The sequence below is a fragment of the Hyla sarda genome, chromosome 2 (assembly GCF_029499605.1).
Source record: "Hyla sarda isolate aHylSar1 chromosome 2, aHylSar1.hap1, whole genome shotgun sequence".
In the NCBI taxonomy this organism is placed as follows: Eukaryota; Metazoa; Chordata; class Amphibia; order Anura; family Hylidae; genus Hyla; species Hyla sarda.
In genome coordinates, this window is record NC_079190.1 from 231,584,498 (window position 1) to 231,607,547 (window position 23,050).

General features: G+C 42.3%; 2 protein-coding genes across 10 annotated transcripts in view; one reads left to right on the plus strand and one right to left on the minus strand.

The window, feature by feature from the left end:
- Positions 1–1,889, plus strand: part of ZBTB8A (zinc finger and BTB domain containing 8A) — a 66,048-nt gene extending 64,159 nt beyond the window's left edge. For all 7 annotated transcript variants that reach the window (XM_056556541.1, XM_056556539.1, XM_056556537.1 and 4 more), the window contains one exon: positions 1,174–1,889. In XM_056556541.1, coding sequence (XP_056412516.1) covers positions 1,174–1,491 — 318 coding nt within the window. In that variant the 3' untranslated portion in view covers positions 1,492–1,889. The remainder of the gene's footprint in view (positions 1–1,173) is intronic.
- Positions 603–12,425, minus strand: ZBTB8OS (zinc finger and BTB domain containing 8 opposite strand). 3 transcript variants are annotated; one of them, XM_056556549.1, is made up of 7 exons: positions 12,297–12,425; positions 12,175–12,199; positions 9,806–9,927; positions 7,983–8,065; positions 7,733–7,785; positions 4,877–4,913; positions 1,976–2,302 (listed from the first exon to the last, which is right to left on the minus strand). In XM_056556549.1, the coding sequence occupies exons 1-7, from the start codon at positions 12,376–12,378 to the stop codon at positions 2,216–2,218; spliced, it is 489 nt and encodes a 162-aa protein (XP_056412524.1). In that variant the 5' UTR covers positions 12,379–12,425; the 3' UTR covers positions 1,976–2,215. The 3 variants fall into 3 exon arrangements, 2 of the variants coding, with proteins under 2 accessions (XP_056412524.1, XP_056412523.1); XR_008888673.1 differs by lacking the exons at positions 12,175–12,199; positions 12,297–12,425 and adding an exon at positions 603–1,393 and having other exon boundaries at positions 2,036–2,302; positions 9,806–10,860; XM_056556548.1 differs by lacking the exons at positions 12,175–12,199; positions 12,297–12,425 and having other exon boundaries at positions 9,806–10,860.
- Between the last annotated feature and the right edge of the window lie 10,625 nt (positions 12,426–23,050).

Consider the following 23,050-nt stretch of genomic DNA (forward strand, 5'->3'; position numbering starts at 1 on the left):
TTAGCGAACCTTCAGCTGTTGCAAATGGTATTTTTTTGCACGCAGCACGTCACTGAATGATGAACTGAAACTAATGCAGATGTCGGAACGGAGGTGTAAGTAGGTGTACATTCTCGTGCAGAGGTCACTGCGCAGCACGTCCGCAACACATGATCGGAGTTAAAGTCCTGGCGCAGGGGAGATCGCGCAGCATGTCAGGAGTGCACACGATCCAATGAAGTGGCTTACAAGTGTTTATCCTCCTGTTCCGGAGTGACAGGTTTCAATATGATTGGATAAGTGGAATGTCAATTCTTGGGATGTGAAAAGGATTGGGTTGATATGATGGGGACCAATTGGATTTGGATACATGCCCACGCTTTGACGTCAGTAATAGAAGGTTTTAAAACACCTTGCTCTGCGTTTTGTCTCTCATTGCCCTGTGTCCTCTTGACAAAGCTGCATCCATAGCGAAACATGTCAAGGGGGGCTGAGAGCTAGTGTTTTTAATACAGTGCATTCTCCTATTAGTATGCCGTGGATACATACGGTGGGGCGTTACTCCTAATGACTATGAGATCTGTAGATCCATAGTAAATCCAATTGATACATATATGGAGAAGTGAGCACTTAATTTTTAACCCTTTTGAGTTTGTGGTAAAGTTTATTTAGGGATTCATGGGTAATAAATTAAGGGTTTCAGTGGATCCCCCTTGTGGGTGATCTACGAGTATATATTGATACAAATTCCCTCAATATATTGGTCTCATTCAGATTGAGCTGGTCCAATTTTACAGAGCTTAAATCCACCACATTTTTATATGGGTAAAATAAGTACATTTGTTGGTATTTTCCTTTTATAAACACCCCCCAGAGGCCACGCCTCTTGGGGGTGGGCATGTGGGTAAAAACTGAGAGTTGGTTGGATTTTTTTTGATCATAAGAGAAAAAAAGTCGGGATCACATTAGTAAATGACTCCCAGTATGTTTTAATATATAAGATCACGCCCTCCCCAACATGTTTCGGTGTTACAACAGCGTTCTCAAAAGGCTATAAGGCAATCCCACTAGTTCCAGTTAAAGAAGTGTGAATGAAGCCTGCAGCCGAATTAGCTATACCCCATTTAATGATATGTATGAATTATGGGTATGCAGCATTCAATAGTTTACCATTTTTCAATATCCTCTATCTAGATCCATGAAGCTGGCAAGCTCATCTGTAGACGATGCAAATTACCGGTTACAGAGGTCACAGGTCGAGTGATTCAAGATGGGACAAGAAGATATCGCCTGTGTCATCCTTGTCTTTCAGAAGCAGGTTTGGATAATGTCAACTTTGATTTTGGGGATGACCAGCCCCTAGTACTGCCACCTGAAAACGAGCGGGAGCAGAGTTGGAACTTCAAGGACGATTCTAAAGAAGAGAATAGTAGAGACCGGCCAGAGTCAGACCTTGTAATCCAAGAAGTAGAGGACAGTGAGGAGGAAGATTCAAAATCCAGAATAAAGTGAATATATATTTAAAAAAACAACTCCAAAGAACTTACATTGGTTTTCTCCTCTTCGCCATCACAAATCTAAGTGTTATGGCATTAACACCTATTAAGTGTTGTATTATCAATGTCCATGGTTGTTTTTATGAATTAGAGTATTTGTGCATCAATCCAACACTCTTTAGTAGCAGCTGTATCATATGTTGGAGAATGACACCATTACTATGGCAGGATCCCAGTTTTCCACTTGGATGTTACAGTTTGGTGGTAATGGCTAGTCCATTTCCTTTCATGTAAATATGTGATCATAATCCCCTCCCCCTGAACACCACTCCTGGCACTATGTGAAATATTCCTCTGTATGTTATATATTTCCGAACGTGTAATTGTAATGAAGGATTATAATTTTTATAAACACTCCTTGTGTTGTTTCACTGATGTTCTGCACCCTTGTGTATTACAACAAATACTACAGAGACTTCAGCTTATGAGATACAAAAAAATGGTAATAAAATAGATTTATTAAAGGTTTAGCTTCAGTGCAAACAAAGTGGCTTCCATACCTGCTACATGATTGAGTATAGTCCATTTTTGCATAGGGTAAGAAACTGCTTTGTACTGTAAACTCTCCATTCTCTCAATCATGTTAAAAAGTGCAGAAGATATGGTATCTCAATATTTATGTAGTAGTCTTCTGTCTTCCCTCTATTTCAGACATCTTTTCAAGATGACTCTACTAAGCTTCAGATATCAATAATGACAAACACCTCAGGCTTCTCTTCTTCACATATCTGCATGGCTGAATATGTAATAGCTTTCACTTCTGTGCCCTGGCAAAACAAGACAGGCTAAGGACATAGGCGTACCTTGATACACATATCCATGAACAAAGTATTACTTCTGAATAACATGTAATAGAAATGACTGTTCATCTTGTGAGAGGTGGATTAGTACCAAATGCTACAGCTGCAAACAAACCCATGTATACCACAGGCGCTCCGCAATACATATTTGCACAACCTTCAACTGACCACTCTTCTGCTACTTTTATGAGGCTGGTGTCACACAGCTCCCGATTTACTAAGATTGTAGAGTTTTATGCGACAAGGCAATCGATGCCATCTACTGGCAAAAAAGTGGTACTTCCGGCTGCGGGAATAAAAAAAAAAAAAAATTGACGTCCCCCCCCGATGCCTCAGTTATCCTGCTTTTGTCGTCTGGTGTGGCCTGGCTCTTGTGGTCGACTTGTCAGACTGCAGCTCAGCTAATTGCCAGCCAGAGCAATTTTCCTTCACAACCAGTGATTGGCTAAGTGGCAGAGTGATCTCATAGGCCCCAACACCAGGAAGAAGACAGAGGTGCCATGCGTCACACTGCCACTCAGCCAATCGCTGGCCGAGGCAGGACATCACTGCGGCCCGAGATTAGCTGAGCTGCAGTCTGACAGGTCAACCACAAGAACCAGGAAGAAGGCTGCAATGAAGGACAGGAGGCGAATACCGGAGCCATGAGGGAAGCTGTGGGAGGTAAGTCCAGATTTTGTTTCCTTTGTTTAAAAAATAAATAAATTTTAAAGCACATTTTCATTTTTTTTCCTTCTAGGAGCCATAACGCTTATTTTTCCATCTACAGACCAATGTAGATGTTATTTTTGCACAATCAGTTGTACTTTCTAATTACATTTTATTCTACTATAAAGTTTTTCTATTATTGTACTGCTTTAACAAAATGTCCAAATTTTATTTAACAAAATCAATATGCTTATATGACCATGCGGGATCATAAACATTATATTTTAATAGTTTGAATAATTACGCAAGCAGTGATACCAAACAAGTACATTTTTTAGTTTTTTTTATGGGAAAATAAGGGTGATTTTATTTTATATTAGGGGAGGGTTTTATATAATTTTATAGACTTTACACTTTTTAAGTCCTGATATGGGACTTTTCTATGCAATTCCTAGATTGCATTCACTGTATAATGCTATGCCTATGGCATAGCATTATACAGTGTAATCGGCGGTCCACTGATACAGCCTAGCTAAGCCAGGCTGCATCACTGAATTGTCGATCGGCAGCAGGAGGCAGATAAGGGGCTTTCCTCTGCCATCTTAGCTCATCGTACCCTGTGATCATGTCCCAGGGATAGGATAGGCTCCATTGAGCTAACCGGCAACTTTCACTTCCAGTTTAGACAGAGTGATCTGCATTGATCACAGTGTCTAAAGTGTTAATAATGGGCTGCGGGGGCTTCACCACTGCCTGTCATTAGCATTGAGTGTCTGGCTACAGACAGTAGCTGACACTCACTGCTCTGAAGAAAACGCAGCTCCTGTGCTTGCTTCAAAGTCACTTAGCGCTCCAGGGCTTACAGGTATGCCCTAGTGCCTTAAAGGGGTACTATTTTTTATTTTTTTAAATCAACTGGTGCCAGAAAGTTAAACAGATTTGTAAATGACTTCTATTAAAAAATCTTAATCCTTCCAGTGCTTATCAGCTGCTGTAAGTTCAAGAGGAAGTTGAGTTGTTCTTTTTAGTCTGACCACAGTGCTCTCTGCTGACACCTCTATCCATGTAAGGAACGGTACGGAGGAGGATAGGTTTGCTATAGGGATTTGCTCCTACTCTGGAAAGTTCCTGACACAGACAGGTGTCAGCAGAGAGCACTGTGGTCAGAGAGAAAAGGACAACTCAACTTCCCCTGGAGCATACAGCAGCTGATAAGTACTGGAAGAACTAAGATTTTTTTAATGGAAGTAATTTACAAATCTGTTTAACGTTCTGAAGCCAGTTGATATGAATTTTTTCCCCCACAGGAGTACCCCTTTAAGTCCCAGCAGACAAGGGCATTAAATGCCAGCAGCCTGGGCAGAATAAAAAAAAAAAAAAAGTTATATCCCATAGTACCCCGGAGGTAAGAAGTCTTTTTTTCTATTTACCCCCTCCCTGAGGTTTATTTTTTCTTTATAAACTTTTCTCCAGACAACCCCTTCAAAGGAGTTTCTTATCTGCTACGTAAAAGCAGTGCTATGCGGTTTACACAATTCCCATCAACATCAATGGGAGTTAAAGAAAAAACTGCCTGAAACACCCAGGTCTGGTTGTTTGTGGCTTTCAAACCACCTCCAGTGGCAGCAAGTACACCAGAGGGGGCACTTGATCTACACCCCCCTCAAGTCATCTAAAGTTTTAACTATTTACAAAATTCTGTAGAAGTTCCTCGAAGTTTACATCCATGATAATGCTGCTTTAACCTTATCCCTTGTTTCAGGCCATAAAGTCATGTAGTAAAAGCTAACGTAATTGAATTGTACTAGAAATGTGCCAAAAACATCACAGCTCTCCTCATTTCTCCAAATAATAAATTGTCCAATACATATAATGTAAGAAGTAAGAATTTACCTGGGGGTGCTTGGATAAGCTAAATTCTTCTCCCCACCTGTAAGAAGAAAAAAAATCCAAAAACACAAGTAAGATTTAAATGTAAAACAATTTGAAAAAAAAATTTTACAGATTTTTTTCTTCTTCTTATAACACCCAACCCATAATACAGTTCAAGCTAGACACTTGAGCATCTTTAAATAAGTTGTTTAGGAATGTCATCGGTAAAACGTATGCACTATGCCTAGTGCATTAGCTATCAGCAGCTGGGACCAACCGGCTATAAAGCTTACTCAGTTCCTGAGCGCACTACATAGTACGGGAGCAGGCACAGGGCATACATTTATGCCCAGAGTCCTTAAGGTGTTAAGGACTTAACTTGGTACCACACATGTTAAAATTTAATTTATCGAAGATAAATTGGTTTAAACTGATGCATTATGTGAAATGAAACATATTTCCAATGTACAAGCATTTCTGCATTTAATGTACTGTTTCAGCAAAGCACAGGCAGGCTCTCACGTCCTAGTGACGTGCGAGTGAATACATTAGCATATTCATGACAGAGGCGGACACAGCAAGGGAATATTGAGGAGGCAGGGGAGTATGGCAAGCCGGCTCCCTGCCTCCATTGCTCACAGCAGCGAATTATGAGACTTAACGGACATAACTCTGGCAATACTGGACCTACTAAAGTATGTAAACACTCATTTCAAAGCTGTTTACCCAAGGATGGAGGGCGTATCTGTACACCCTGAGCCCCCTTACCGGGCTTTAAAGGGGTACTCCGGCGCTAAGACATCTTATCCCCTATCCAAAGGATAGGGGATAAGATGCCTGATCGCGGGGCTCCTGCCAGTGAGGACCCCCGTGATCTTCCACGCCGCACCCCGTTAGAATCAACCCCCAGAGCGTGCTTGCTCCTGGTCTGATTACTAGCGATCACGGGGACGGAGCATAGTGACAGCTGTCACGCCCCCTCCATAGGCTATGCTCCGTCCACGTGATCGCTAGTAATCAGACCCGGAGCGAGCACGCTCCGGGGGCTGATTCTAACGCGGTGCGGCATTGAAGATCACGGGGGTCCTCAGCGGCGGGACCCCAGCGATCAGGCATCTTATCCCCTATCCTTTGGATAGGGGTTAAGATGTCTTAGCGTCTGAGTACCCCTTTAAAGCATTCTCCTGAGTGGAGAGTGCTTTAAATCCGGTGGGTACCGACTGCTATCAGCAGCTAGAACCCAGGGTTAATGCTGGGATCGCCGATTTAGATGCCGCGATCAAAGTTGATTGCAGTGTCTAAAATGAAAATGTCTTGGCAACCCAGCGGAGCTGACCAAGACTATCGCAACAGAATCGCGATGTCCCAATCAGCTTACTGGACGACGGGAGGGTCCTCACCTGCCTTCTCGTCGTCCGATCGGCGATCATTGCTCCATACCTGCTCAGCAGGCTGGAGCAGCAGAGCATCGATAACACTGATAAATATGAATATATCAATAACATAATATTCAGAACGCCAGGTGTCTGCACTGAGATCGTAGGAGGGTCCCAGCGGCCGGACCGCCGTGATCAGACATCTTATGTATAGCAACAGAATTCCCCTTTTACGAGTCTGCTGCTCTTGTACATTGGGAGACAAAAATACAACGCAAAGCACAAACATTTCCAAATCTACACCACCCCAAGCAGAGCTCTAAAAGGCTTTCTTACATGTTTTTAATATCATTTCCCTCTTTAGTTTGTAGTTGCCCAAAATTTACCACACATCAGGCAAACTTAATAAATTTCACTCAACGCTGCAAAATTCAACAAACAAAAAAATCTTTGGAGAAAAACAACTACACACAAGGACTATCCTAAGAAAAGGGAAATAAGTATTGTCAGTGAGACAATGCTTTAAAGGGGTACTCCCGGGGAAAACTTTTTTTCTTTTTAATTCAACTGGTGCCAAAAAGTTAAACAAATTAGTAAATTCCTTCTATTAAAAACAATCTTAATCCTTCCAGTACTTTTTAGGGGCTGTATACTACAGAGGAAATGTTTATCTTTTTGGATTTCTCGGATGTCACGACCACAGGGCTCTCTGCTGACCATTTTTGGAACTGTCCAGAGCAGGAGAAAATCCCCATAGCAAACATATGCTGCTCTGGACAGTTCCTAAAATGGACAGCAGAGGTCAGCAGAGAGCCCTGTGGTCGTGACATCAGAGAAATCCAAAAAGATAAGCATTTCCTCTGTAGTATACAGCCCATAAAATGTATTGGAAGGATTACATTTTTTAATAGAAGTAATTTACAAATCTGTTTAACTTTCTGGCACCAGTTGATTTAAAAAATAAATAAATAAATAAAGTTTTCCACGGGAGTACCCCTTTAATATACTTCTGTACTGCAGCGTATTATACCAGTCACTATTAGATCCTGTCTTAGGCAACACCTAATAGATTACAGAGGATGGTAGAGTGGGACATTATTAGGCCTTATCTGTCATGGTCACCCATTGGCATACTGCAATAACCTTGCAAGGGTGCTTATAGTATTCTACAAGTAAAACTGCCCCAAGCTTTTAAATTATTTAACCTTTCATCTACCTAAGCAGATGGGAGAAGTTGCAGAAGGAAACTGCATTATGGAGCTCTATTCTAATACAAACTACACTGGGTTCACACACAGTATTCTGATCAGTATTTGTAGCCAAAACCGAGAAAGATATGGCAACATTTCCCCTTCTGTGTTTTGGATCCACTCCTGGTTTTGTCTAAAAAGACTAACCAAAATACTGAGTGTGTGAACCCAACCTAAAGGCAAAATAACACAAATTTGTAGTCATATCACTAATCTACATTAGGTGATGAAGAAGAAAAAAAAAAACTTACCCAATAGAACGTATCTTGAAGTTTATTCTGTCTATATGTAGCACCTTCACCTCCTAAACAAACATAAAAGGTTAATCTCTAGTACAATCTATACATGGGCTAGTAAGAGTATATTCATATGTGATAGAATTCCGCCACCGGAAAATCTACTCCAATGTTTCTGCCGCATATTCATGAATTCTGCTAGCCCCATTCAGATTAAATCACAGAGTTCAAGTTCTTTATAGTTACATTATCATGAAATACTCACCCGGGGTATGAAGTACTGATCAGCGCTGAACTTATAGAGCCAGGCGTCTAGGAAGTTATAGAGTAAGGACATCATATCATGCCCTAAGAAAAAGTCAGACATTAAAAATCATAATTATGGAAAGTCAATGGTCTGGATTTATCAATCTCCTTGGACCAAATCTGTCTGGTTTACCCCATAGCAACCAATCAAACATGTGTAAATCCAGAAGTTACGTAAACAGTGTAGCTATGCCGCTTGTGCAACTCCTAGTAAAGTCAATGGGAGTTACTCTATTTGCATACCTTCCCCGCTTTGGCTGCTTTTGGCTATGTAACCATCTCCGGCAGCCACAAACTAACTGAAAATGGGAAGAAAACTTAAATAATGAGATGGGAATACTCCTTGTTTAAACATGGGTCTTAGTAAATTCCTCGCTATATGTATAACAGAATGGTTAATAATATAGATTCATCTTATAGCATCATCTTTATTACTCATATGACTGCAGTGCAGCTTAGGATCTAAATTTCTAGACCACAGCTACAAGAAGGCTAAGGGTATGTTCACACAATAGAATTCCACACGGAGATTCCGCAGCAGCACAGTCACATTGATATTAATGGGATTCTGCTGCACTATGTACACAGTGGAATTTCTGTACTATTTCTGCTACGGAAATGCGCAAAAGGAATAGGCATGTCTACTCTTTTTGAAGAGTCTGCACGGAAATGCATTGTCATTTATATGATGGGGCATTTAAAAGCTGTCCTAGAGCCGCCTTGTTCTGCTGGCACTCCGCTGTCAGGGGAATGTCCGAACGGCAATTTTATGTCAGGACATTTCATTGTGTGAACATAGCCGAAGATCTGAGGGCCTATTATGGTCAGTAGGAGCAGTCAGGATCTGTTACTAAAGAGATAATAACACATCTGTCATGGCTCCAGGCTATGGCTTATTTACTTTATTAAAAAAAAATGTTTTGTCTATTAAACTTTATTCTCCAGAACTTAACCACTTAAAGAAGCCTCTTCCTACACTGGGATAACAGATTGCTTACTATTAGAGATGAGCGAACTTACAGTAAATTCGATTCGTCACGAACTTCTCGGCTCGGCAGTTGATGACTTATCCTGCATAAATGAGTTCAGCTTTCAGGTGCTCCGGTGGAAAGAGTCTCCTAGGACTGTATCCACCTTTTCCAGCCCACGGGAGCACCTGAAAGCTGAACTCATTTATGCAGGATAAGTCATCAACTGCCGAGCCGAGAAGTTCGTGACGTATCAAATTTACTGTAAGTTCGCTCATCTCTACTTACTATATTACAATATAGTATACGATGCATCAGTATAATCAGTAGAAATGATGTACTTTTCTTAAAGGAGATATCCAGTGCTGGAAAACGTATCCCCTATCCTAAGGATAGGGGATACGTTTCAGATAGCAGGGGGTCCTACTGCTGGGGCCCCCCGCGATCTCCTGTACGGGGCCCCAGCAGCCTGCAGGAAGGGGGCGTGTTGACCACAAAGCGGCGGCTGACACGCCCCCTCAATACAACTTTATGGCAGAGCCGGAGCGCTGCCTTTGGCAATCTCCGGCTCTGCCATAGCGATGTATTGAGGGGGCGTATCGGCTGCTGCATTGTACGGTGGTCGACCCACACTATCTGACCAGCGAGCCGGGGGCCCGTACAGGAGATTGCGGGGAGCCCCAGCAGTCAGACCCCCTGCGATCTGAAACTTATCCCCTAACCTTAGGATAGGGGATACGTTTTCCAGCACTGAACTATCCCTTTTAAATCCCCACTTTTGTTTATCAATGTACATATGCAACACGATTCTCACCTTCAATTTGCACCTCCACTGTGTCTAAAGGCTCTACGGTCTCTATATCTGTCATGTAACCGAACATGGCCATGGCACATTGCTCAAATGCTTCCTCCATTGTTTCACCCCAGGCATGAAGCCTGTAGAAAAACACAATGAGCTGCTTATAAGTCAAGACCTCGTTCACATCTGCATCAGAGTCAAGAAATGGAGACAGATGGTCCTTTGCACAACAGACAGCGATGAATCCCATTGACTGGTGTCTTGAGGTTATTTAGCAGGTCTTGCAGAATTTTTTTTGTCCTCTCAGGTCCTGCTCATAAAACAAATCCTGTGACAACGCTCCCCGAACGAACCTTCAACGCAGATATGAACATAGTCTTAGGTACAATCTGATCAGTTAGTGGTTGATGACAGGCAGAAGTGCTTTTCTGAGCTTTCTCCTTATGAAATAGAATCCAGAATTTGCTGGGTGGTCTACAGCACAGTGACCACCCATAGATCCACTGGGTTCACAACAGGTGATCATATTGGTCCTGTGTGCTAGATCTTGTAGCTTATTTATTCTGGGCACTGACTTGATGATGTGGCTAGTAGTATTTAGTGTTTTTGGTCCCTCCTGCAACATTACTGATGGCTACTGCTTATGACTAGTGGGCAGGGATGTGGAAATCCTATCAACCGACGCCCGGGACATGCAGCACCGGGCACTGTGAATTTTTCATGCATTTAGCCCTGCTTCGGGCTAGAAGGGCTGGATCGACTTCCCCCTCCTTTCCATGCCCGGTGGCCCCCAGCTAATTTCAGTAGCTGGGGGTCTCTGCTAATAGCCAGCATGTGACGATCGCAGCGGCCATCTATTGACCCTTTATATTGCTGCTGGTCTAGTGGGGTGGCTCACCTCTCCCCCCCCCCCCCCCCAGGGAGGTAGTTGGAGGGCTTACCTTTTCATCCATGGCTGCCCTCTGGATCTGCATTTGATTTCAACCAAATAAGCATAGGTCACACAGATCAATGGAGTTCAATAGAACTGCATTGATCTGTATGAGAAATCTAATGATTTATTCTTAAAGGGGTACTCCGGTGCTTAGACATCTTATCCAATGGATAGGGGATAAGATGCTTGATCGCGGGAGTCCCGCCGCTGGGGACCCCCGTGATCTTGCACACCCCCTCCCGTAGGCTTGCATTGAGGGGCGGAGCGTCACATCACACGGGGGCGGGGGCATGACATCACACGCCGCCCGCCCTGTAGTCACCGGTAATCATTCCCGGAGCGAACACGCTCCGGGGACTGATTACAAACAGGGTGCCGCGTGCAAGATCACGGGGGTCCCCAGCGGCGGGACTCCCGCGATCAGGCATCTTATCCCCTATCCTTTAGATAGGGGTTAAGATGTCTAAGCACCGGAGTACCCCTTTAAAGTCCCCTAAGGGACTAATAAAGTGTTTGAAATTTTTTTTATAAAAAGGTTAAAAACAAATTAACCCCTTCCATATTTAAAGTTCACATAACCCCCTTTTCCATGTAATAAACATATTTGGTACTGCGTGTGTAATTGTCTGACCTATTAAAATATAACATTATATACTCCATAAGGTCAATGGCCTTAACGTAAAAAAAAAAAAATGAAAATATTTTAGTAAAAAGTGATCAAAAAGTTCCGATCAATACCAAAATGTTACCAATACAAACAGCAGATTACAGTGCAAAAAATTAGCCCTCACACAGCCCAGTATATGGAAAAATAACTAATAGGGGGCAGAAAATTTTAGATTTATTTAAAAGTTTAGATATTTTTTAAAGTGGTAAAACTTGGTATTAGTTTAAATCAGGCCGACCTAAAGTATCAAAATAACATGTAAGTGTGACAACAAGGTGGATGGCGTAAAAAGGAAAAAGCCTAAATTTGCTAAATTGCTTTTTTGTTTTTTTTCCCAATTTCACCTCACAAATATATATATTTTATTTATTTATTTTTTTTTTTTTTGGGGGAGCTTAAGTGATGGAGGAAAAAAACAAAAGTGCAAAAACTAAATGAATAAACTAATGAAGACCTCATTTACATCATATTTAGGTTGAAATTATTTTGTGCACCAGGACAAGTGGATTGCTATGAGGGACAAGTAGATTGTGTTCCGTTTCAATCCGTTTTGTTTTGTTTTTATTTTTTATTTCCACACCCCTGCTAGTGGGCATAACTCATGCCAATAGGCTGGCTACCAGGTCCATAAGGCTGGCACTGTGGTAAGTGTGAAAGCAGCAGTACTGGAGGGTATTACTATACTGCTCCCAGGCTGTGGCTTTATATGACATTTACCAGACATAGGAATAGAATGCCATCACCAAACACCTGCATTTCTACTAGTCATGAATGGAAACCTACTGTATGTCCGCAGTGTGGTCCAAATCTGAAAGACACAAGGTAGTAAATTAGTACAGCAACACGTGACACCATACACCCCTGGTACACATAGACGCTGCGCTTCTTATGGCGCCGGCATTTACATTCATATTTCTTCACCACCGCCGGGTACTTGGCTTTCACAGCAGCCTGCTCCCCTGTCTGAGTGTAGTAGCGATCATCCATTGCTCACACGCACTGCCAAGTCTTCCGGGTGATGCTGTCATTTCCCGTCCAGTTCCCGGACTTCCGCATCAGTCTCCTCCTTCCCATCTTCTCAGCAGATAGCGATGTCAGTTCGGAGTTCTCTGGCACACACACACAAAAAAAAAAACATTTAGCCTATCCTGATGTATACTCTTTTCTCCCATCCTGATGTATACTCTGTTCTCCCATCCTGATGTATACTCTGTTCTCCCATCCTGATGTATACTCTGATCTCCCATCCTGATGTATACTCTGATCTCCCATCCTGATGTATACTCTGATCTCCCATCCTGATGTATACTCTTTTCTCCCATCCTGATGTATACTCTGTTCTCCCATCCTGATGTATACTCTGTTCTCCCATCCTGATGTATACTCTGTTCTCCCATCCTGATGTATACTCTGATCTCCCATCCTGATGTATACTCTGTTCTCCCATCCTGATGTATACTCTTTTCTCCCATCCTGATGTATACTCTGTTCTCCCATCCTGATGTATACTCTTTTCTCCCATCCTGATGTATACTCTGTTCTCCCATCCTGATGTATACTCTTTTCTCCCATCCTGATGTATACTCTGATCTCCCATCCTGATATATACTCTGTTCTCCCATCCTGATGTATACTCTGTTCTCCCATCCTGATGTATACTCTGTTCTCCCATCCTGATGTATACTCTTTTCTCCCATCCTGATGTATACTCTGTTCTCCCATCCTGATGTATACTCTTTTCTCCCATCCTGATGTATACTCTGTTCTCCCATCCTGATGTATACTCTTTTCTCCCATCCTGATGTATACTCTGTTCTCCCATCCTGATGTATACTCTGTTCTCCCATCCTGATGTATACTCTTTTCTCCCATCCTGATGTATACTCTTTTCTCCCATCCTGATGTATACTCTGATCTCCCATCCTGATATATACTCTGTTCTCCCATCCTGATGTATACTCTGTTCTCCCATCCTGATGTATACTCTTTTCTCCCATCCTGATGTATACTCTGTTCTCCCATCCTGATGTATACTCTGTTCTCCCATCCTGATGTATACTCTTTTCTCCCATCCTGATGTATACTCTGATCTCCCATCCTGATGTATACTCTGTTCTCCCATCCTGATGTATACTCTTTTCTCCCATCCTGATGTATACTCTGATCTCCCATCCTGATATATACTCTGTTCTCCCATCCTGATGTATACTCTGTTCTCCCATCCTGATGTATACTCTTTTCTCCCATCCTGATGTATACTCTGTTCTCCCATCCTGATGTATACTCTGTTCTCCCATCCTGATGTATACTCTTTTCTCCCATCCTGATGTATACTCTGATCTCCCATCCTGATGTATACTCTGTTCTCCCATCCTGATGTATACTCTTTTCTCCCATCCTGATGTATACTCTGTTCTCCCATCCTGATGTATACTCTGTTCTCCCATCCTGATGTATACTCTTTTCTCCCATCCTGATGTATACTCTTTTCTCCCATCCTGATGTATACTCTGTTCTCCCATCCTGATGTATACTCTGTTCTCCCATCCTGATGTATACTCTTTTCTCCCATCCTGATGTATACTCTTTTCTCCCATCCTGATGTATACTCTGATCTCCCATCCTGATATATACTCTGTTCTCCCATCCTGATGTATACTCTGTTCTCCCATCCTGATGTATACTCTTTTCTCCCATCCTGATGTATACTCTGTTCTCCCATCCTGATGTATACTCTGTTCTCCCATCCTGATGTATACTCTTTTCTCCCATCCTGATGTATACTCTGATCTCCCATCCTGATGTATACTCTGTTCTCCCATCCTGATGTATACTCTTTTCTCCCATCCTGATGTATACTCTGATCTCCCATCCTGATATATACTCTGTTCTCCCATCCTGATGTATACTCTGTTCTACCATCCGGATGTATACTCTTTTCTCCCATCCTGATGTATACTCTGTTCTCCCATCCTGATGTATACTCTGTTCTCCCATCCTGATGTATACTATTTTCTCCCATCCTGATGTATACTCTGATCTCCCATCCTGATGTATACTCTGTTCTCCCATCCTGATGTATACTCTTTTCTCCCATCCTGATGTATACTCTGTTCTCCCATCCTGATGTATACTCTGTTCTCCCATCCTGATGTATACTCTGATCTCCCATCCTGATGTATACTCTGATCTCCCATCCTGATGTATACTCTGATCTCCCATCCTGATGTATACTCTTTTCTCCCATCCTGATGTATACTCTGTTCTCCCATCCTGATGTATACTCTGTTCTCCCATCCTGATGTATACTCTGTTCTCCCATCCTGATGTATACTCTGATCTCCCATCCTGATGTATACTCTGTTCTCCCATCCTGATGTATACTCTTTTCTCCCATCCTGATGTATACTCTGATCTCCCATCCTGATATATACTCTGTTCTCCCATCCTGATGTATACTCTGTTCTCCCATCCTGATGTATACTCTGTTCTCCCATCCTGATGTATACTCTTTTCTCCCATCCTGATGTATACTCTGTTCTCCCATCCTGATGTATACTCTTTTCTCCCATCCTGATGTATACTCTGTTCTCCCATCCTGATGTATACTCTTTTCTCCCATCCTGATGTATACTCTGTTCTCCCATCCTGATGTATACTCTGTTCTCCCATCCTGATGTATACTCTTTTCTCCCATCCTGATGTATACTCTTTTCTCCCATCCTGATGTATACTCTGATCTCCCATCCTGATATATACTCTGTTCTCCCATCCTGATGTATACTCTGTTCTCCCATCCTGATGTATACTCTTTTCTCCCATCCTGATGTATACTCTGTTCTCCCATCCTGATGTATACTCTGTTCTCCCATCCTGATGTATACTCTTTTCTCCCATCCTGATGTATACTCTGATCTCCCATCCTGATGTATACTCTGTTCTCCCATCCTGATGTATACTCTTTTCTCCCATCCTGATGTATACTCTGATCTCCCATCCTGATATATACTCTGTTCTCCCATCCTGATGTATACTCTGTTCTCCCATCCTGATGTATACTCTTTTCTCCCATCCTGATGTATACTCTGTTCTCCCATCCTGATGTATACTCTGTTCTCCCATCCTGATGTATACTCTTTTCTCCCATCCTGATGTATACTCTGATCTCCCATCCTGATGTATACTCTGTTCTCCCATCCTGATGTATACTCTTTTCTCCCATCCTGATGTATACTCTGTTCTCCCATCCTGATGTATACTCTGTTCTCCCATCCTGATGTATACTCTTTTCTCCCATCCTGATGTATACTCTTTTCTCCCATCCTGATGTATACTCTGTTCTCCCATCCTGATGTATACTCTGTTCTCCCATCCTGATGTATACTCTTTTCTCCCATCCTGATGTATACTCTTTTCTCCCATCCTGATGTATACTCTGATCTCCCATCCTGATATATACTCTGTTCTCCCATCCTGATGTATACTCTGTTCTCCCATCCTGATGTATACTCTTTTCTCCCATCCTGATGTATACTCTGTTCTCCCATCCTGATGTATACTCTGTTCTCCCATCCTGATGTATACTCTTTTCTCCCATCCTGATGTATACTCTGATCTCCCATCCTGATGTATACTCTGTTCTCCCATCCTGATGTATACTCTTTTCTCCCATCCTGATGTATACTCTGATCTCCCATCCTGATATATACTCTGTTCTCCATCCTGATGTATACTCTGTTCTCCCATCCTGATGTATACTCTTTTCTCCCATCCTGATGTATACTCTGTTCTCCCATCCTGATGTATACTCTGTTCTCCCATCCTGATGTATACTCTTTTCTCCCATCCTGATGTATACTCTGATCTCCCATCCTGATGTATACTCTGTTCTCCCATCCTGATGTATACTCTTTTCTCCCATCCTGATGTATACTCTGTTCTCCCATCCTGATGTATACTCTGTTCTCCATCCTGATGTATACTCTGATCTCCCATCCTGATGTATACTCTGATCTCCCATCCTGATGTATACTCTGATCTCCCATCCTGATGTATACTCTTTTCTCCCATCCTGATGTATACTCTGTTCTCCCATCCTGATGTATACTCTGTTCTCCCATCCTGATGTATACTCTGTTCTCCCATCCTGATGTATACTCTGATCTCCCATCCTGATGTATACTCTGTTCTCCCATCCTGATGTATACTCTTTTCTCCCATCCTGATGTATACTCTGATCTCCCATCCTGATATATACTCTGTTCTCCCATCCTGATGTATACTCTGTTCTCCCATCCTGATGTATACTCTGTTCTCCCATCCTGATGTATACTCTTTTCTCCCATCCTGATGTATACTCTGTTCTCCCATCCTGATGTATACTCTTTTCTCCCATCCTGATGTATACTCTGTTCTCCCATCCTGATGTATACTCTTTTCTCCCATCCTGATGTATACTCTGTTCTCCCATCCTGATGTATACTCTGTTCTCCCATCCTGATGTATACTCTTTTCTCCCATCCTGATGTATACTCTTTTCTCCCATCCTGATGTATACTCTGATCTCCCATCCTGATATATACTCTGTTCTCCCATCCTGATGTATACTCTGTTCTCCCATCCTGATGTATACTCTTTTCTCCCATCCTGATGTATACTCTGTTCTCCATCCTGATGTATACTCTGTTCTCCCATCCTGATGTATACTCTTTTCTCCCATCCTGATGTATACTCTGATCTCCCATCCTGATGTATACTCTGTTCTCCCATCCTGATGTATACTCTTTTCTCCCATCCTGATGTATACTCTGATCTCCCATCCTGATATATACTCTGTTCTCCCATCCTGATGTATACTCTGTTCTCCCATCCTGATGTATACTCTTTTCTCCCATCCTGATGTATACTCTGTTCTCCCATCCTGATGTATACTCTGTTCTCCCATCCTGATGTATACTCTTTTCTCCCATCCTGATGTATACTCTGATCTCCCATCCTGATGTATACTCTGTTCTCCCATCCTGATGTATACTCTTTTCTCCCATCCTGATGTATACTCTGTTCTCCCATCCTGATGTATACTCTGTTCTCCCATCCTGATGTATACTCTTTTCTCCCATCCTGATGTATACTCTTTTCTCCCATCCTGATGTATACTCTGTTCTCCCATCCTGATGTATACTCTGTTCTCCCATCCTGATGTATACTCTTTTCTCCCATCCTGATGTATACTCTTTTCTCCCATCCTGATGTATACTCTGATCTCCCATCCTGATATATACTCTGTTCTCCCATCCTGATGTATACTCTGTTCTCCCATCCTGATGTATACTCTTTTCTCCCATCCTGATGTATACTCTGTTCTCCCATCCTGATGTATACTCTGTTCTCCCATCCTGATGTATACTCTTTTCTCCATCCTGATGTATACTCTGATCTCCCATCCTGATGTATACTCTGTTCTCCCATCCTGATGTATACTCTTTTCTCCCATCCTGATGTATACTCTGATCTCCCATCCTGATATATACTCTGTTCTCCCATCCTGATGTATACTCTGTTCTACCATCCGGATGTATACTCTTTTCTCCCATCCTGATGTATACTCTGTTCTCCCATCCTGATGTATACTCTGTTCTCCCATCCTGATGTATACTCTTTTCTCCCATCCTGATGTATACTCTGATCTCCCATCCTGATGTATACTCTGTTCTCCCATCCTGATGTATACTCTTTTCTCCCATCCTGATGTATACTCTGTTCTCCCATCCTGATGTATACTCTGTTCTCCCATCCTGATGTATACTCTGATCTCCCATCCTGATGTATACTCTGATCTCCCATCCTGATGTATACTCTGATCTCCCATCCTGATGTATACTCTTTTCTCCCATCCTGATGTATACTCTGTTCTCCCATCCTGATGTATACTCTGTTCTCCCATCCTGATGTATACTCTGTTCTCCCATCCTGATGTATACTCTGATCTCCCATCCTGATGTATACTCTGTTCTCCCATCCTGATGTATACTCTTTTCTCCCATCCTGATGTATACTCTGATCTCCCATCCTGATATATACTCTGTTCTCCCATCCTGATGTATACTCTGTTCTCCCATCCTGATGTATACTCTGTTCTCCCATCCTGATGTATACTCTTTTCTCCCATCCTGATGTATACTCTGTTCTCCCATCCTGATGTATACTCTTTTCTCCCATCCTGATGTATACTCTGTTCTCCCATCCTGATGTATACTCTTTTCTCCCATCCTGATGTATACTCTGTTCTCCCATCCTGATGTATACTCTGTTCTCCCATCCTGATGTATACTCTTTTCTCCCATCCTGATGTATACTCTTTTCTCCCATCCTGATGTATACTCTGATCTCCATCCTGATATATACTCTGTTCTCCCATCCTGATGTATACTCTGTTCTCCCATCCTGATGTATACTCTTTTCTCCCATCCTGATGTATACTCTGTTCTCCCATCCTGATGTATACTCTGTTCTCCCATCCTGATGTATACTCTTTTCTCCCATCCTGATGTATACTCTGATCTCCCATCCTGATGTATACTCTGTTCTCCCATCCTGATGTATACTCTTTTCTCCCATCCTGATGTATACTCTGATCTCCCATCCTGATATATACTCTGTTCTCCCATCCTGATGTATACTCTGTTCTCCCATCCTGATGTATACTCTTTTCTCCCATCCTGATGTATACTCTGTTCTCCCATCCTGATGTATACTCTGTTCTCCCATCCTGATGTATACTCTTTTCTCCCATCCTGATGTATACTCTGATCTCCCATCCTGATGTATACTCTGTTCTCCCATCCTGATGTATACTCTTTTCTCCCATCCTGATGTATACTCTGTTCTCCATCCTGATGTATACTCTGTTCTCCCATCCTGATGTATACTCTTTTCTCCCATCCTGATGTATACTCTTTTCTCCCATCCTGATGTATACTCTGTTCTCCCATCCTGATGTATACTCTGTTCTCCCATCCTGATGTATACTCTTTTCTCCCATCCTGATGTATACTCTTTTCTCCCATCCTGATGTATACTCTGATCTCCCATCCTGATATATACTCTGTTCTCCCATCCTGATGTATACTCTGTTCTCCCATCCTGATGTATACTCTTTTCTCCATCCTGATGTATACTCTGTTCTCCCATCCTGATGTATACTCTGTTCTCCCATCCTGATGTATACTCTTTTCTCCATCCTGATGTATACTCTGATCTCCCATCCTGATGTATACTCTGTTCTCCCATCCTGATGTATACTCTTTTCTCCATCCTGATGTATACTCTGATCTCCCATCCTGATATATACTCTGTTCTCCCATCCTGATGTATACTCTGTTCTCCCATCCTGATGTATACTCTTTTCTCCCATCCTGATGTATACTCTGTTCTCCCATCCTGATGTATACTCTGTTCTCCCATCCTGATGTATACTCTTTTCTCCCATCCTGATGTATACTCTGATCTCCCATCCTGATGTATACTCTGTTCTCCCATCCTGATGTATACTCTTTTCTCCCATCCTGATGTATACTCTGTTCTCCCATCCTGATGTATACTCTGTTCTCCCATCCTGATGTATACTCTGATCTCCCATCCTGATGTATACTCTGATCTCCCATCCTGATGTATACTCTGATCTCCATCCTGATGTATACTCTTTTCTCCCATCCTGATGTATACTCTGTTCTCCCATCCTGATGTATACTCTGTTCTCCCATCCTGATGTATACTCTGTTCTCCCATCCTGATGTATACTCTGATCTCCCATCCTGATGTATACTCTGTTCTCCCATCCTGATGTATACTCTTTTCTCCCATCCTGATGTATACTCTGATCTCCCATCCTGATATATACTCTGTTCTCCCATCCTGATGTATACTCTGTTCTCCCATCCTGATGTATACTCTGTTCTCCCATCCTGATGTATACTCTTTTCTCCCATCCTGATGTATACTCTGTTCTCCCATCCTGATGTATACTCTTTTCTCCCATCCTGATGTATACTCTGTTCTCCCATCCTGATGTATACTCTTTTCTCCATCCTGATGTATACTCTGTTCTCCCATCCTGATGTATACTCTGTTCTCCCATCCTGATGTATACTCTTTCTCCCATCCTGATGTATACTCTTTCTCCCATCCTGATGTATACTCTGATCTCCCATCCTGATATATACTCTGTTCTCCCATCCTGATGTATACTCTGTTCTCCCATCCTGATGTATACTCTTTTCTCCCATCCTGATGTATACTCTGTTCTCCCATCCTGATGTATACTCTGTTCTCCCATCCTGATGTATACTCTTTTCTCCATCCTGATGTATACTCTGATCTCCCATCCTGATGTATACTCTGTTCTCCCATCCTGATGTATACTCTTTTCTCCCATCCTGATGTATACTCTGATCTCCCATCCTGATATATACTCTGTTCTCCCATCCTGATGTATACTCTGTTCTCCCATCCTGATGTATACTCTGTTCTCCCATCCTGATGTATACTCTGTTCTCCCATCCTGATGTATACTCTGTTCTCCCATCCTGATGTATACTCTTTTCTCCATCCTGATGTATACTCTGATCTCCCATCCTGATGTATACTCTGTTCTCCCATCCTGATGTATACTCTTTTCTCCCATCCTGATGTATACTCTGTTCTCCCATCCTGATGTATACTCTGTTCTCCCATCCTGATGTATACTCTTTTCTCCCATCCTGATGTATACTCTTTTCTCCCATCCTGATGTATACTCTGTTCTCCCATCCTGATGTATACTCTGTTCTCCCATCCTGATGTATACTCTTTTCTCCCATCCTGATGTATACTCTTTTCTCCCATCCTGATGTATACTCTGATCTCCCATCCTGATATATACTCTGTTCTCCCATCCTGATGTATACTCTGTTCTCCCATCCTGATGTATACTCTTTTCTCCCATCCTGATGTATACTCTGTTCTCCCATCCTGATGTATACTCTGTTCTCCCATCCTGATGTATACTCTTTTCTCCCATCCTGATGTATACTCTGATCTCCCATCCTGATGTATACTCTGTTCTCCCATCCTGATGTATACTCTTTTCTCCCATCCTGATGTATACTCTGATCTCCCATCCTGATATATACTCTGTTCTCCCATCCTGATGTATACTCTGTTCTCCCATCCTGATGTATACTCTTTTCTCCCATCCTGATGTATACTCTGTTCTCCCATCCTGATGTATACTCTGTTCTCCCATCCTGATGTATACTCTTTTCTCCCATCCTGATGTATACTCTGATCTCCCATCCTGATGTATACTCTGTTCTCCCATCCTGATGTATACTCTTTTCTCCCATCCTGATGTATACTCTGTTCTCCCATCCTGATGTATACTCTGTTCTCCATCCTGATGTATACTCTTTTCTCCCATCCTGATGTATACTCTGTTCTCCCATCCTGATGTATACTCTTTTCTCCCATCCTGATGTATACTCTGTTCTCCCATCCTGATGTATACTCTTTTCTCCCATCCTGATGTATACTCTGATTTCCCATCCTGATGTATACTCTGTTCTCCCATCCTGATGTATACTCTGATCTCCCATCCTATGTATACTCTGTTCTCCATCCTGATGTATACTCTTTTCTCCCATCCTGATGTATACTCTGATCTCCCATCCTGATATATACTCTGTTCTCCATCCTGATGTATACTCTTTTCTCCCATCCTGATGTATACTCTGTTCTCCCATCCTGATGTATACTCTGTTCTCCCATCCTGATGTATACTCTGATCTCCCATCCTGATGTATACTCTGATCTCCCATCCTGATGTATACTCTGATCTCCCATCCTGATGTATACTCTTTTCTCCCATCCTGATGTATACTCTGTTCTCCCATCCTGATGTATACTCTGTTCTCCCATCCTGATGTATACTCTGTTCTCCCATCCTGATGTATACTCTGATCTCCCATCCTGATGTATACTCTGTTCTCCATCCTGATGTATACTCTTTTCTCCCATCCTGATGTATACTCTGATCTCCCATCCTGATATATACTCTGTTCTCCCATCCTGATGTATACTCTGTTCTCCCATCCTGATGTATACTCTGTTCTCCCATCCTGATGTATACTCTTTCTCCCATCCTGATGTATACTCTGTCTCCCATCCTGATGTATACTCTTTTCTCCCATCCTGATGTATACTCTGTTCTCCCATCCTGATGTATACTCTTTTCTCCCATCCTGATGTATACTCTGTTCTCCCATCCTGATGTATACTCTGTTCTCCCATCCTGATGTATACTCTTTTCTCCCATCCTGATGTATACTCTTTTCTCCCATCCTGATGTATACTCTGATCTCCCATCCTGATGTATACTCTGTTCTCCCATCCTGATGTATACTCTGTTCTCCCATCCTGATGTATACTCTTTTCTCCCATCCTGATGTATACTCTGTTCTCCCATCCTGATGTATACTCTGTTCTCCATCCTGATGTATACTCTTTTCTCCCATCCTGATGTATACTCTGATCTCCCATCCTGATGTATACTCTGTTCTCCCATCCTGATGTATACTCTTTTCTCCCATCCTGATGTATACTCTGATCTCCCATCCTGATATAT

Bases quoted from the DNA above. Each gene is read 5' to 3' on its own strand.
- ZBTB8OS (XM_056556548.1), bottom strand. From the start codon at position 10,040: ATGGGATTCATCGCTGTCTGTTGTGCAAAGGACCATCTGTCTCCATTT. The intron at 7,786-7,982 runs GTGAGTATTTCA...ATGTTTGTTTAG, and splicing joins ATCAGTACTTCATACCCCGG to GAGGTGAAGGTGCTACATAT. The intron at 2,303-4,876 runs GTAAATTCTTAC...TTGTTTTGCCAG, and splicing joins GCTTATCCAAGCACCCCCAG to GGCACAGAAGTGAAAGCTAT.